General features: G+C 47.5%; 1 protein-coding gene across 1 annotated transcript in view; it reads right to left on the bottom strand.

Annotated features, from left to right (window-relative positions):
• MBD2 (methyl-CpG binding domain protein 2) overlaps window positions 1-3,762 on the bottom strand; it is a 53,133-nt gene extending 49,371 nt beyond the window's left edge. The window contains exon 1 of the mRNA XM_058676850.1: window positions 2,980-3,762. Within this exon, the coding sequence (XP_058532833.1) occupies window positions 2,980-3,530 (551 nt within the window). The 5' untranslated portion in view covers window positions 3,531-3,762. The remainder of the gene's footprint in view (window positions 1-2,979) is intronic.
• Window positions 3,763-16,944: the final 13,182 nt, after the last annotated feature.

Genomic DNA, 16,944 nt, shown 5'->3' with positions numbered 1-16,944 from the left:
GAAGTGAACTACCAGATGGAAGTAAATGCCTTCGCTTTCACGCGTGCGCAAGTGTGTGTGTGTGTGTGTCCTCTTCTCCCTCGAATCTCTCAAATACACAGTTTTTTGTTTTTGTTTTATTCTAATTTCACATTCAGGGCCAAGCACAATAGCCTAGTAGCTAAATCCTCGCCTTACAACTGCAGGCATCCCATATGGCACAAGTTCTAATCCTGGTGGCTCTGTCTCCCATCCCACTCCCTGCCTGAGGCCTGGGAAAGCAGCTGAGGATGGCCCAGTGCTTTGGGTCACTGCACACGTGTGGGAGATCTGGAAGAAGTTCCTGGCTCCTGGCTTCAGATCAGCTCAGTTCTGGCCGTGGCCACTTCAGGAGTGAACCAGCGGACAAAAAAATCTTTCTCTCTGTATCTCCTCTCTGGAAATCTGCCTTTACAATAAAAATAATAAATAAATCTTTTTAAAAATTTCATAAACTTCACAACACATTCAAGACACTGTTAAATAACCATAAACCAAAACAAGCACCAAGGCAATCAAATATTTTGAAGTGATTTTCCAGCTACAACAACTAAGTAACAACAAAGTTCTGCAATAATTGCTACTTGTTACGAATGTGTCATCTCAAAACCACGCCATTTCCTGGGGGAGCTGCCAGGAGGGACAGAATTTCAGGCGTGCAGATGCTCCCCTGCGAAGGCGCAGTCACCGGGTCCTGAAGGAGCTGGCCTCCAGATGGAATGTTCCACAGCACCACTACCTGCTCACAGAGGGCTCTGCCGGCCTCAAGGGGGACGTAACAGATGCCGGACCTGAGCGACACACCTGGACCAGCGCCAGATGGATTTAGGACAAATCATTTTACCACAAATGTTCTCAGCAGGAAATCAAATATTATATGATAAGGAAAGACAAAACAACATGATGTGCTTTTATTATTTCCAAGTTTTCTGATTTATTTCATATTTTTAAAGATTTATTCAATGGAAAGTCAGAGTTACAAAGAGAGTGCCAGATCGTCCACCTACTGGTTAACTCCACAGACAGCTCCGAGCCAGGTGCCCAGGAGCTGCAGCAGGTGGCAGCGACCCAAACACTGGGGCCATCGTTCACTGCTTTCCCAGGTGCATTAGCAGGAGCTGGTCCGAAAGTGCCCAGGTCCTTATGGTCCTGGCCCATGTGGGAGGCCAGAGAGGCTCCTGGTTTGAAGCAGCCCAGCTCCAGCCATGGCCGCCGTTTGGGAAGTGAGCCAGACCATGCAAGATCTCTGTCACTCCTTCCATCTCTGCAAAAATTAATACATAAACCAATCTTTAAAAAGAGGGCCCAGTGCAGTAATCTCATGGCTAAAGTCCTCGTCTTACACACGCCCTGGGAACTCATCTGGACACCGGTTCATTTCCCGGCTGCTCCACTTCCCCTCCAGCTTTCTGCTTGTGGCCTGAGAAAGCAGTGAAGGTTGGCCCAAATACTTGGGCCCCTGCACCTGCGTGGGAGACCGGAAGGGGTTCCTGGCCTTGGATTGGCTCAGCTCTGGCACTGCGGACACTTGGGGAGTGAACCAGCGGACGGAAGATCCTTCTCTCCTTCCCTCTGTAATTCTAACTTTACAATTAAAAAAAAAATCTTTAAAAAAAAAAAAAGAAAAAAAGAAAAAAGGATTTAAACAGAAGTGGTCTCGGATGAAGTGAAAAAACTCCTAATGCAACAGCACTTACATTTTATTTTGTACCGAAGAGGTAAAATCCATTAGTGAACCTCATCTGTGTATGTGAGCCACCCTGGGCGTGGGCACACAGCAGGGCACGCAGCAGGGCACACACAGGCCACATCCTCGTGGGCTAGCATGTGTTCTTCCATGAAACCTGTGAAAACTGTTTAAGAATAGTCCCAGTGCTCGAGCACTCACTGCCTGTATGTGTGAACACTTTCCAGGGGTGACGATAGACACCCCACTTGGTGACAGAAGACAGGAAATCCTCACAACCTTGGGCAATGGTAGAATGGCCCGCAACCAGCTCCTATGCCCCCGCAGCCCCTGGGAGACACTTCCAGTGGGCCTCCAGCAGTCCACCACAGCGCTGAGCCAACACTCTGAGGTCCGTCGACAAGTGCAACGCCTTCCAAGAAAATTCAGTAAACGTCTTTACAACTCTGACACTGCCATGGCCACCATAGTGAGCTCTCTGGGTTCTCCAAGCTGGGACCCCCACGGAAGTGAAAGAGCCCCTGTCATTTCCACCAGGAGTCCTAACCGCAACAACCTGACATGTTGTGCCCATCTTTGGGGTGCTGTCCTGCAAATACCAAGCATGTGTAGGACAGCCAGGCCATTCTCCTGTAACCGCCTCCCCTCTCCCACCCCCCTCCAGGTGTGAGAACCAAAAATATCTCCAGAGGCAGCCCAGTGCTCCCTGGGGGGCACATTACAGGCTGGGGGCGCGAGGACTCCAGCAAAGGTCCTGTTTTCTCAAGAGAGCACACTTCACCACACGAGGGGAGTTACAAGAAACCTCAGGCATTCGAAACCGCTACTTTGGGCCAAACTTGCCTGCAGCCCACAAGGCGACCTAACCCTTGTCGCTGCAGACAGTCAATGCTTCCACACGGGCATGAGTACACCCTCTGGCGATCATCAATCTAGGACGGGCTGGGACAGGAGCCAACACTGCCTGCGTTTTACAGTTTCGATGGACTACACCTTGTTAACCCTTCAGTGGAGCACTCGTCGCTGCCACAGTAACCTCTCGCACTGCAGATCCAACCACTCTGCCCTTGGACACGCAACGCCCTCCTTCCCTGCACCACTCACCACCCTGGGGCCCGAGGGCTCACATCTCCCACCTCCAGGGAGGCCTCCCCCTTGACACACGCTCCCGCGCCCCCGGTGCTCCCCGCCGGCGCCCCGCACCCCACTGCCTGGGTCAGCTGGTGACCCCCTGCCCCCGGCGCGACCCCGCGACCCCCGCCCAGGGCGGTTACCTGAAGTAGTAGACATCGCTCTTGCCGGCGCTGAGCCCAGATTTTCGGATCACTTCCTCCTTCTTCCATCCGGGGGGGAGGGCCGGGCAGTCCATCCTCTTCCCGCTCTCCGTGGCCCGGGGTCCCCTGGGCCCCGGCCCCGCACTCCCCGACGGGAAAGGGACCGGCTCCCGCCGGGGGGCGCCGCCGCCACCTCCGCCGCCGCCGCCGCCGCTGCAGCCGCCGCCGTCGCCGCCAAGGCCGCCGCCGCCGCCGCTCGGGGGACGGCCGCGGCCCCGGCCCCGGCCCCGGCCCCGTCCCCGGCCACGGCCCCGGCCCCGGCCACGGCCACAGACGCCGCCGCCCCGGCCCGCCTGCTTCCACCGCCCCCGGCCACGGCCGCCGCCCCGAGCGCCTTCCCTGCGCACGCCGCTCACCGGGGACGGGGCGAGCGCGCTGCCCGGGCCCCCCTGCTCGATGGCGGAGTCGCCGCCAGCGCCGCTGCCGCCCGCCGCGCTCTCCCCCTCCTCCTGCTCCGGGCAGCAGCGGCCTCCCCCCGGGTGCGCGCGCATCCAGCCCCCTCCCCAGCCGGCGCTGCGCTTCTTCCGTAACCGAGCCCTTGGAATCCCGGAGACCCGCCCCGCCCGCAGCGCGGCGCGCGGGGGACGCGCGCAAGCATCATAGAGCGGGCGCGCACAGAGCGGCCCTCCCGCTCGGGGCGTGGCCGCGGCCGCCGCCTCTTAGGTCCTCCAAGCGCTCCCGAGCGGCCGCCACGGCCCCGCCTCCCCCGGAGGACACGCCCCCGGAGGACACGCCCCCTGCCCCGCGCGGGCTCCTCCCTCAGGCCGCGCCCTTCCGGCCCCAGGCGCCCCGGGGCCGCGCGGATCCCGGAAGCGCCAGTCGTGCTCTGAGTCACGGCTGACTGCCTGCCTGCCTGACTGGGCGGCCGCGGTTACGGCGTGTCAGGGGTCATGTCCGCCGCGCTGTGACTTCCCACAGAGGAGACAACAAACAAACTGGAGCTCGTTGTGTGTTCCCTGACACGGCCTTGCGTGTCACGGCGCTGCCCCCTGGGACACCCACCCCCTTTCCCGCCCGTGTCCAGGCGGTCATCGCGTGGAAGAAACCAGGCGAAACCTCCTGTTAGCTGCTTGTTGGTTGGTGTCTGCCAGGGCCTGGACACAGAAGAACTTGCAATAGTTCCTCTAGTCTCGTGGGCTTGACCTTCAGAGTCTAAAACGACCTGAATCCGTGTAGAATTTGCCCAGTTTCTCAGATCATTTCTTAACGTGGATGGTTTCCTCGAACACAGATCAGTGTGGCCTTTGCCTCGGTAAACACGTTGATAGTCCAGCCTAGCCCACGGCCCCACCGCCTTAGGGAATCTGAAATGCTTTTGTCGGCCAATTCTTGTAAACCCGAGACCTAGAAGTTGAGGACCAAGTTTAGTTTATGCTAAAATTCGCTAGTGTGAGTATAAAGCTATGAAAAATTAAAATCTTGCCTTTACGATCCGTGTAAATGTGAACTCAAAACCCTAAACTTGTGCATCAATAGCCTGACGTTTTAATGTCCTGGAATTCTTTCTGGAGATGCGTTCAGGACAGGATTGAAGTCCAAGTCCACTTCTCGGGAGAGCGTTCCCCACTGGAGACATTTAGAATTCATCTGTGAAAGCCTCACAGAGCTCCAGGAAGGCCATATGTATTTTAATAGTAATGAAAGAGAAAATCAAGAACTGAATCTTCGAGAAGACAAATGTTCAGGGCTCAATGGAAGGGATAAAATTCAGAAGGAAAAAAGTAGTGCAATCAAAATGTGGACAAGATACGCTGCAGCACGTGTCTGCTCCTGAACAAAGGAGGACTCCCAGTGAAACAATTAAATATAACATGGCATGATGATGCTAGAAGTTCTACCTTTGTCCCTACACTTACATAGCAGAAAGTTAAGCCTGGGCACTGGTTTGTATCCCGGAGGCCCCACTTCCCATCCACCTCCCTGCTTGTGGCCTGGGAAAGCAGTCAAGGACAGCCCAAAGCCTTGGGACCCTGCACCGGTGTGGGAAACCCAGAAGAAGCTCCTGGCTCCTAGTTCCACACTGGCTCAGCTCTGGCCCTTGCGGTCACTTGGGGAGTGAATCATCGGACGGAAGATCTTCCTGTCTGTGTCTGCTCCTCTCTGTGTATCTGACTTTCCAATAAAAATAAATCTTAAAAAATAGTAATAACGTGGATGACAACCATTCTGTTGAAGGAATACTGTGATTTTCTCACCTAATGAAAACTGAAAGATAACCATGAGTACAATCTGAGGAGAAAAGGCAGTTGAGACAACAGATGGAGAAAGATCTTTGTGGAAAATTCAGGCTCTAGGTCAAGCAGTGTGACTGCATAAAGCATGTTTCAAGGAATGCAGCGCATCAGGCTCGTCATTGTGAACTCAACTACTAGATTCCACTTGTTAAATGCCAGCATAATTGTAACATTTTGACATTTCAAAAACCTCTTAGTTAAGTTTTTCAACTGTGATGCAGTCTAGCAAAGTATAAGCAGTAGTTCCAACGGCACTTCTTCTCCGTTGAAGGAAGAAAACATTCTCATCAAGGAATTAAGGTAAATGTGGGGAACTAATAATGTTATTGAGGATCCATGCAGTGCCTAAGAGACCCCTTCGTGCTCCCATAAAATACTGGGCAAATAGCACATCTTCTCTACCTCTAGGAAAAATGCATTTTATATTACATCTGGGGGAGGGGGGAATAGCAACACTGCTTTTCACAATCAGTCAAGTTGCAACCAAATTTTTATCCCATACAATGAATAAGGTTTTACTGGCTTATCTTTTGGAAAAAGTGAAAAGCCAAAACAAGAGAGGATTATATATGAAATCTGGTCTATTAAAGGAACAAAAGAGATACACCGCCTCCGATCCGGGCTTCCCAGGTGTAAAGGCAGGTGCTGAAAAACGCCAGCTGTCACCCCTAGGTGATCCATTGTTTCAGATATCTTCCGGGTAGTGTGGACCATCAGTCTGAGGGTAAGCCATTAAAGAAGCAGCAGCTGTCAAGAAAAATAGTGGTTAATTTGAATTTTTATTTTGAATATAGAACAAATTCAGAGACTAAAACTTGAAAGAACAGTGTAGAGTAAGAACTGATTTGGGGATCTGTATGTTTCATTGGCAAATATATAAGCTGCATTAGAATCTCTGTGTGTGATAAAATATCCAACCAATGAAGGACATAGATCGATCAAAATCTTACTCTTGCCCAGTGAGCACAAATGCATCAAGTGATAACAGTGGCAAGACTTTCCTCTCAGAATCTAAGCTGTAAGGTCAGATTTGTCAGCACATTAAAGTGGGAGTGATGGCACAGTGAAAAATTATTTTCCAGAACTAATTAGGAGATTTTGTGATTCACTGAGTTGGCCTGCCTACAAATTCCAACTAAAACAAAATACTGCTGGCACCACACATCGAGGCCAAATGACACTTTTAAGTACATGCAATATAAATAAAGATTTTTTTTGTACTCCTCCACTTGGAATCACTACAGAGAAATCCAATGCTTAATAGTTCAACTTAAATTAAAAAGAGAAGAGTTAATTATCTGAAAAGCATGTAAAAACAAGAAGTGGTAAATTTTGAACCAAGGAAAAATTAGGTTAGCATCTGGTATTTTAAAGAAAAACATTCTGGTTACCTGATACCTGAACCATAAACAAATGCTTAGGACTAAAGAATAGAAATATGCATGCTTGATTGAACTCCCTCTAATTAAAAATCACAGTACTACTAGCAAAGATAAAATGAGCTTTGGGCTGGAGAGCCTTTAACCACAACTGAATATGCTGCTTGGTGGTTCTTTGCTTAATTCTGCCTACAACACACCAGCATGCTACGCCGCATCCTCCATCAGGAAGAGGGGCTGACACTGGCTACTGTTAGCAAGTATAGAAAGAATGATTCAACTAAGTCAGTGAGAAAATAAACCTCACCAAGCAAAACATCCTGCCCTGCGTGTCTCACAATGACAGAACAAAGGCAAGAACCCAAGGCTCCTGACCCCAAGATTAGAGCTTGGCTGCTTCTGCTGCTTCTGACCTCCGGCTTTTCTTGCAGTGACCTCGGACTGTGATAATCGCCTCTCTCTCCACCTCGTCCTCACCCCACTTCTGACCTTTCTTTTGGCCAGTTCTACGTAGCTGTTAGACACTGAATCACCCAAAGAGCCTTTCCTGATCTCCCAATTCCCCCGTTTCTGCTCTACGCTCCCCCTTGGCTGTGTGTACATGACCACTGGGCTTTCTCCCCCAACCATTTATTGTGCTTTATTACTTGTAGTTATTAGTCCTTTGTTCGCCACCTGCCCACGAAGCTATCCTTCATATTCACTATCGCATCTCTAGTGCCTGTGTGCTGGATTTGCCCTACTTACGGGCAAATGTTCAGTGGATTCTTGGTGGACAAATTGAATGAGTGTGTTTTGTAAGGACTGCGCTCTCCGGTGCTGGCACCATGGTAGAGCAGCCTATGCCTCCGCTGCGGCGCCAGCATCACATGTGGGCGTTGGTTCCCATCCTGGCTTGCTCCACTTCTGATCCAGCTCCCTGCTTGTGGCCTAGGGAAGCAGCAGAGGACGGTTCAAGTCCTTGGGTCCCTGCACCCACCTGGGAGACCCAAAAGAAGCTCTGGGCTCCTGGATTCAGACCAGGCAATTTGGGATGCGAATGTAACTGCCTTTCAAATAATAAAATAAAGCTAAATCTAATAAGAAAAAAAAAGAGTTATGCTCTCACAATACTATGCAGCAGGTCTGTTTCTTGAAAGAAGTATATAATCATTCGGATGATATAAAATAAAGTAATAGTTCTCTAGTCTTAGAAAAATTCAAATAGGTTTCCATGCCCCCATAGACATTTAACAACAAATTTTAATTTGAAATAAGACTTAATATTTTTTTAAAGATTTATCTATTTCCATTGCAAAGTCAGATATACAGAGAGGAGGAGGAGAGACAGGAAGATCTTCCGTCTGATGATTCACTCCCCAAGTGACCACAATGGCCGGAGCTGTACCGATCTGAAGCCAGAAGCCAGGAGCTTCTTCTGGGTCTCCCACATGGGTGCAGGGTCCTAAGGCTCTGGGCCATCCTTGACTGCTTTCCCAGGCCACAAGCAGGGAGGTGGATGGGAAGTGGGGCCACCAGGACCAGAACCAGTGCCCATATGGGATCCTGTCATGCTCCAGGTGAGGTCTCCAGCCACTAAGCCACCATGCCGGGCCCAAAATAAGACTTAAATTATTTTACAGACATATTTCCTTAGTCTCTTCTACGTCAACTTGAACTTGAACTGTGAATCAATTCCTCAAAAATATTGAAGAATCAAAGAGGATAGATCAAGACAAAATTTCTTCTAAACAAACACTGTTGAACTTTAATGTTTATCTGCATCAATGTTTCAGTTTAGTTCAGATAAATTTAGGTAATTTTACTCCTAGTCTACTCAAAAATTATATAAACATTTGAATATGTGCTTAGTTGCAATTTTTTACAGTGCTCCCAGGGTATCTTCTTTCTGGTTTTGCTAATTTCTGTTTTACTATTAGCCTGCAGTACTTCCTGCCACCACTTTAAAAACTGATAGGGCCAGGCATTTGGCACAATAGTTAGAATGCCCGTTGGATTGGGGCTGGTGTTGGGTACAGTGTGTTTGGCAGCTGGTAAAAGGATGATATTCCCTAGCACAGCACTGGGTCAAATGCCATCCACCAATCCACCAATCCACCGTGCTTACATCCAGCTGCCTGCTAATGCACCGGGAAAAGTAGCAACAGGTGGCTGAAGTGCTTTGGCTCCTGCAACAACATGAGAGACACAGAAATAGAGTTCGTGGCTCCTGACTTTGCATAGACCTGTCCTAGCTGTTGTGGCCATTTGGGGAGTGAATAAGAGGATGGAAGATCTTTCTCTTTATCTCCCTCTCTGTTCCTCTTCTCTCTCTCTCTCTCTCTCTCTCTCTCTCTCTCTCTCTCTCTCTCTGAATTGTGTTTCAAAAATTTTGGAGGAAAAAAAGGTGCCAGTTAGACCCACATCCCACATCAGAGTGCTGCTTCAAGTCCTGGCTTCTCCTTACCTCTCTTCTCGCTGATCCCTACCCTGAGAGGCAACAGGTAGTGGCCCAAGTAGTGGGTCCTTGCCACCCACACAAGAGATCTGGATTCTGCATTCAGCTTGTCCCAGCCCTGGCTATTATGTGCATTTGGAAAGTAACTAAAACCTGTGTGTGTGTGTGTGTGTGTGTGTATGCACATGCCTCCCTGACTTTCAATGAAAATGAAAACCATTTTGAAAAAGAGCTCATGATCTGGACTAAGGATCCTGGTCTAAAATAATTCAGGCTTTATGTGTCAACATTTTCCCCTACCTCAGGACTCCCCAACAAGTTATTCGTAACTCTACATTTGAACACAGTTACTTAGCTCCTACTATGTGTTACCAGCACCATATGTTCTTCAACATAGATTAGGATACTGTCCTCTGGGGTAAAAAAATCAAAAAATAAACATGATTCACCAGACTTCTCAATGGTCAATGATCAACAGACTGCTTGACATAGCACAACAACTATTAACAACCTGTTCCTTCCGCTCTGCAGAGGCTGGAAGACAGAAATACTTGCCTGGTCTCGCTCAGGTGAGAACAGGAGCAAGGTAGTACAGTTACTCTTTCAAAAACAAAAGAGATGGAGCACGATCAGCACCACCCTCTTTTCTTTGTCAGGACCTGGAACCTGGACATAATTTCCGAAAGCTGGGACAGCCATATTGCAACTAGGAAGCAAAGAACAAAGACAAAAAGCCAACGCCCTGAGCAGAGCAGAGCCAGGTAACAGGTAGGCGAACGAGCTTAGCCAGCAGCGGAACCGAGTCTTGCAAGTGTTTCATTGTTATACTTTCAGTTATTAGAAAAAATAGACCATTTTGGAATAAGCTGCTGTTGGATTTTTGAATACTTGCTCTGCAATGCTTTATCTTTGTGTGTGTGTGTTTTTAATTGTTATTATTATTTTCCATGATACAGTGGAGACTAGCATACTGGGACGTCATGATACGTGGCAGTATGCATCTCTGCTCCCGAGCAAAATGCATTCTTTCCAGCAGTTCAGTTCGCTTCTTCGAGGAATTGCATAAATCTTGATGAAATTCATGCAACTCCCAAGTGTGAGAAGCCTGTATTTAAAAACTGCAAAGAGTAAGGAAGGAAAAATAGTTAAGAGAGAGAGCAAGGGAGAATGGTTGGTGGGCTTTCCCATTATTGTAACAAACCAAGAGAGGCCTCTCTTTCACACCTGGATGAAAAAGCCTTCAAAGAGACAACCTCTGTTCAGGCTGTAATCTCATTGCTGCCTCAGAAGCAGTAGTTGAATAACTTGTCATTGACCTTGACAATTTTGAGCAACCGTCCTTTTTTCTGAGTGTAGGTGTGGGACGTGATGATCTTTTTCTACAACTTAGAGGCACAGATGTATTCCATTTGCCAGTGTTTTTTTCCCACACAGCTTTAACTTAAAATTTTCATTTCAATCAAAATGTATTCACCTGAAAAATACATTGGCATCCATAGGCCAGAACCCCAAACATCCCACATACTGGAATTCCTGCCCTTGAGATACAATCTTCTGCTTTTCTCTCTCTCTTACAGCAGTCCCTCCCTTGTCCAATTGTGTTTCTCTTGGCCAATCGCAACCCACGACATTATGAGGAAAATTCCAGAAATAATTGATTCACAAATTTTAAAGCATTCCTTTCCAAGTTGTGTGATGAGCTTCTGCTGTCCTGTTCTGTTCACCCAGAACATGAATGTCCCTTTGTCCAACTGCGTATGCTACACATGCAGTGTGTCACCGACCCCGCTAGCCACTTCCTGCCCCATTAGCCAACTCTATTATCAAATCCACAGTCACAGTGGTGTCATAGTAGCTGTCTTCAGTAAAGCCTGATGTGACTTACCGATGGTTTCAAAGTGGAAGAGTAGTGTTACTGGCAATTTGGATATGCCTAAAAGAAGCTGTGAAGTACTGAGTTGCAGTGACGAGATGGAAGTTTGCGACTTAATTAAAAAAAAATGTTGAGATGTTTCAATATGATGGTATCTGTGGTAGGAACAAATCTGTCTATGAAAGGGCGAAGAAGGGGGAAAAGTGTGCTTTTATGGTGTCATGCCTCAAACTGTCGGTTACGGCCCTATGCATGGTAACGGTTAAGTGGAAACGAGATGGTGTGAAAGCGGGGTGTGTGTGTGTAGGAAGAGACATCGTAGACAACAGTGTTCAGTCTGATCATAGTTTCAATCATCCCCAGAGGTCTTAGAACATGTCCCCCATGTGAAAAAAGTAGCTGTTATGCTTTGAGGCTGTGTTTGTTACGTCTTTTTTTCTGGGTTAGTTCCTCAATGGTGGCTCCTCCATTCTTCATTTGTAGGGCCTTTCTTGTCGTTATACATGCTCACCCTAAGTGAGGCCACCTGTTTGCGCTTCAGCCAAAGTAACTGACTCCGGCATGCTGATGACAACATGGCTTTGGGAGCACTGGGGAGATCTATCCCAGTTTTCCAAATGAGAAAAAGAATCCCACTTTTTGGCCACTGCTCTGAGACCCAGAGGGTGCCCAAAGCCTAGCACCCTTCAGTCTTTCCTGAATAATGAGTGGATCGAATTAAGAAACAAAGAATAAAATTGTAATGAACAGCATCAAATGTAACTCTTCGTTATTTCAAAGTACAGGTTTAAAGATGGAATGTGGGGTGAGAGTTAAGTGGGCCTGTCACTGAATTACAAAATGGAGTGCAGTACCTTCCTGGCTCTGATTGCAGTGTGGTCTCGCCCTCTGCATCGGAGGCGGGGCCAATCTTTGATCTCAGGCTTTTTGATGTGAACGAGAATAATCCAGAACACATGGGCTGGGCAAGCATGAAACGCTAAAGAGGAGGAAAGGGTTAAGCTGGAATGACTCAGCATTCACGCTGTCTTCATGGGGTTGGGACAGTGACCTTGGCTACAAGGAAGAAAAATGAAAGAACTAGTTGTTTAAAAAAGTAGAGGGACCAGTTTTGTGGTGTAGTGAGTGAAGCCCCATCCTGTGACACCAGCATCCTTTATGGGCACCGGTTTGTGTCCCAGCTTCCACTTCCTGGGAAGAGCAGCAGAAGGTGGCCCAAGTGTGTGGGCCCTTGCCACTCATGTGGGAGACTCAGGTGGGTTTCATGGCTCCTGCCTTGGTCTTGACCCAGATCTGGCCATAGTGAAGCAGAGAACAGAATATTCTCTCTCTCTCTCTCTCTCTCTCTCTCTCTCTCTCTCTCTCTACCTCTGAAATTCTTATGAAATAAACGCTTTTAAAAACAAAGAAAAAAGCAATGGTAGAAAAAAGACACTTCTCTTTTTAGAATCGTTAGAGTGAAGAAAATTATTCCTTCAAATGTTGTTTCAAAATCACGTCAAAGTGTTCCATTTTCCTAAGAAGTATGAAAAATATTCAGATGAGTTAACACTACATTTATTTATTTATTTATTTAAAGATTTATTTATTTTTTATTACAAAGTCAGATATACAGAGAGGAGGAGAGACAGAGAGGAAGATCTTCCGTCCGATGAAGGTGTGGCCACCTTACGGCTTCAGATCCAGAGAAATTTAGGCTAACCGCTGCAGGGACAGTTAACCAAACCCTTTCTGGGAATTGGCTGTAGGAACTGGGACCATCCAAGCCTGCTAAAATCTTGGCCCAAGTGACTGCAACAGCCGGTGCTGTGCCAATCTGAAGCCGGGAACCAGGAACCTCTTCCTGCACTCGCGGGTCTCCCACACGGGTGCAGGGTCCCAAAGCTTGGACAGTCCTCAGCTGCTTTCCTAGGTCACAAGCAGGGAGCTGGATGGGAAGTAGAGCTGCTGGGATTAGAACCGGCACCCACATGGGATCCTGGTACGTTCAAGGCAAGGACTTTAGCCACTAGGCGACGCTACCCGGCCCAACACTACATTTAGTTAGTTGAATTATAAGACCTGAATAGACCAGTCAGAGAAGAAAAGATACTGGTGTAGTATTTCAGTAAGGTGAAGTACCTTTTGATATTTCACTGGGATACGTAATGCAAGGGTTAGGCGAACACAAAGGAAGTCAGTAATATAATCAGAGAGCAATTTCCTTTCCTTAGATCCAGATTTTATCTGAGCTTGCTTTATCATGAAATGGAGGAAGGAGGAAGCCTTTGAGTATAAATTGACGTGTGTCTTTTGATCAATTTTTGCCAAAGTACTATCATTTTAGAGTCTAGAAGCATATGCTATTTAATCTTTCAAGATGTAGCAGAACGGCGGGGTGGAGGGGCAGCTATAACTGTCCTCAGCTGAGATAATTGGGCCCCAGGATGTTTGTTGGGTTCTAATATTTCTTCTTCCCATCTGTGCTTTGATATCAATCTTGCTTCCACAATGAGAGGGCAAACCGTGGACATTTTTTTCATGAGAAGCAGCACCACGCCCATAGCTCCACGCTCCCTAGCGTGATGACATCACTGGATGCATTGCTACAAGGGTCTGGCCTCCAGTCACTTCTTTGTGTTCTCACTATCATTGTGGTCAGAGTGCCACATTCTTCAGGTCTTACTATACCGTCTTGGTCAGTCTGAATCAGACAAGGTCATCCCGCCGATCACATTTCAAACACGACGCCAGCAGGACCTGAGCACATTGGTTTTCTCCTACCTTGTTTCATCCACTTGTTTTGCAAAACAGATTTTTTTTTTCCCCTGAGGATACAGCTCAATTTTTCAGCATTTTTCCTCAAGTGCTTCTGGAGGTATTTGTGTGGCTGTATAAATGTCTCTGTATTCCTTCAAGTCTTTCCTGCCCGGTTCACAGAGCTTCCAAACAGCTTTTTCCTTTTTCTATGCTTCCCTGTGGCCTTCATATGTAAGAATTCCAGAGGAAAGTTCCTACTATAGAAAAACACAGGGAAAAAGTGGAAAAATAACTTCGGAAGAAATAGAAACAACAAAAGGACTTGAAGAAGCTTTAAATATATATATATATAATTAATATTGTATTACTCAGCAATGAACATACTCGGTGGAAGTTTCAGGATGTGTCAACGAGACAATGCTACTAAGAAACCACCAGAAGACAAGCGAGAGCTTCTAGATACGCAACTATGATTGCAGACTTTAACAAAGGTCAGTAGGAGTATTAGAAAATACAGTTTAAAAGCAGAAAAATATAAAAGATGAAGCTAGTAGTACCAGTGTATGACAAATCAGAGTTTCAGAAATAAAAAGCAAACAAGGGGCCAGATGTGATGGCTGAATTTGCCTATTCTTGCCCTGCCAGCACCGGGATTCCATATGGGTGCAGGTTCGAGTCCCAGCTGCTCCACTTCCCATCCCGCTTCTTGTTTGTGGCCTGGGAAAGCAGCAGAAGATGGTCCAAAGCCTTGGGATGCTGCACCTGCATGGGAGACCTGGAAGAAGCTCCTGGCTCCTGGCTCCTGGGTTCAGCTAGGCTCAGCTCCAGCCTTTGCAGCCACTTGGGGAGTAAATCAGCACTTGGAAGACCTTTTCGTGTCTCCTTTTCACTGAAATCTGCTTTTCCAGGGAGAAAAAAAATCCAGATTTCCAGCTTTTCCATGTTGCTGCTTTCCCAGGGTCATTATCAGTGTGCTGGATTACAAGGGTATCAGCCAGGACAGGAACTCGCACCCACATGGAATGCCCATGCTTGGAGGTAAAGGATTAGCCAGTTGAACCAATGTGCTGTTCCCTTGCCCCATCTCTCCCCACTTTTTAAAGATTATTTACTTTTATTGGAAAGGCAGATTTACAAAGACAAGGAGAGACACAGAGAAAGATAAATATTTTTAGACTCATAAGATTGGTCTCAGAAGATGTATGTCCCAAACACTCTTTCCTGGCGAGTGGCAATAAATCAACAAATAAAAGAAGACTGAGGAAGATGGGGCATCTGGGAGAAGGGGGTTCCAATGTGGGTGAGGAGGACTCCACAGGAGGATGTGGACGGAGGAGAGCACTTGGTTAGCCCACAGGGCCAGAGAGCAGTGTTCCGCAGTGGACTGAGAGGAAACAGTAGCAGCAAGCACATGTCTAGGCAGACAAGGAAAGAACTACACACACGGTTATTAAAAAAAAGCCCTTGAGGATGTGCGGGGAAAAAATCAGTAAAAATTGCATAGAACCATGAGAAAGTTTCTTTTTGAAAAAACTCATCACTAACTTGAAAGGAAAACAAGAAAGGAAATGTAACTGTCAGAGTAGATGGTTGCAACATACAGGAATGTTTGAATGATTCAACTCCAAATTGAGGAGGGGAAGACCCACTAGAGGAGGCAACTAAAAGGGCAGAAAATGCGTTGCCTCTGGCGAGTGGTGCTGAGGCGTAGAGATGGACAGATACCACATATATATATAAAGCATAAACTTGGTATACTTCTTACTGCTGTTTAACTTGTAAGAACATATGTAGGTTTTAGTTTAATAGAAACGTAACCATTTTGGGAGATGACAATGCCATTGGGTCCCTTCTGAGGTCTGGACACACAACCTCATGATATTCAGGTAATTGCCACTTTTTCGTGAGTGCCTATTACAGGCTGGCCCTTGTCTGGGACGCTTTGCATGCCTTTTATCTAACATTGCAACACCACGCGGAGAGCTTGTTGTTATCTGTGGCTTACAGACACCAAAGGCACTGAGAAGCTACAGTGCTTGTCAGAGTGAGCCAACTGCTAAATAATAGAACTGTAGTCAAGCCTTGCTCCATCCAGTTTTAAAATTTGGATTCTTTCAATTACACAGCTGCAAAAGAACAGTTTACCTGTGTTTACATGTGATTTAGGATTTAAAAATTTTCCACTTGGGCCCGGCAGCGTGGCCTAGCGGCTAAAGTCCTCGCCTTGAACGCCCCGGGATCCCATATGGGATCCCATATGGGCTCCGGTTCTAATCCCGGCAGCTCCACTTCCCATCCAGCTCCCTGCTTGTGGCCTGGGAAAGCAGTTGCGGACGGCCCAATGCTTTGGGACCCTGCACCCGTGTGGGAGACCTGGAAGAGGTTCCTGGTTCCCGGCCTCGGATCGGCGCGCATCGGCCCGTTGAGGCTCACTTGGGGAGTGAATCATCGGATGGAAGATCTTCCTCTCTGTCTCTCCTCCTCTCTCTGTACATCTGACTTTGTAATAAAAATAAATCTTTAAAAAAAAATTTCCACTAATATATTTGAAAAGCAAAGACAGAATGAGGCAGACAGATATTCCGTCCTTGGGTGGGTTCACCTTCCAAATGCCTATTGAGCTGGCCCTCCACTTGGGTGGAAGGGAACCTGGTACTCGAGCCATCACCTTCCGCCTCCTGAGTGTGAATTAGGAGAAAGGTGATCAAACGTCAAACCAGGCACTGTGATGTGGGTGTCAGCAGCTAGCCACTGTGACAACTGCACATCCTACATGTAGTTCACAACTGTGAGCATAATAGTTAACTTTCTCCTGGGCTTTATGTATGGTTGGGTCAGTGTTGGCTGCTCTGTTTTATTTATCCAGCCTACTATCTTCCCCAGGTTCCTACGGTATACCTTTAATTCTTTTTATTTAAGATTGATCAATTTATTTGAAACTTGGAGAGGGAGAGATCTTCCACTTGTTGATTCACTCTCCAAATGACTGCAATAACCAGAGGGGGTCCAGGCTGAGCCAGGAGCCGGGTGCAAAGAGTAGGGAGATCCTTCTACGTTTCCCCCGTGGGTGCAGGGGCCCAAGGACAGGGACCATCCTCTGCCGCTTTCCCACATGCGTTTGCAGGAAGCAGCTGAGACTAGAACCAGCACCCAAAGGGGACGCTGGCATCACAGACAGCAGCTTAACACACTATACCACAGCGATGGTCCTTGAAGGCAGATTTACAAAGAGAAGGAGAAACA

This window comes from Ochotona princeps, chromosome 18, assembly GCF_030435755.1.
Source record: "Ochotona princeps isolate mOchPri1 chromosome 18, mOchPri1.hap1, whole genome shotgun sequence".
NCBI classification, from domain to species: domain Eukaryota; kingdom Metazoa; phylum Chordata; class Mammalia; order Lagomorpha; family Ochotonidae; genus Ochotona; species Ochotona princeps.
Note: the sequence above shows the minus strand (reverse complement) of the source record. Positions and strands in the feature narration are given on the sequence as shown.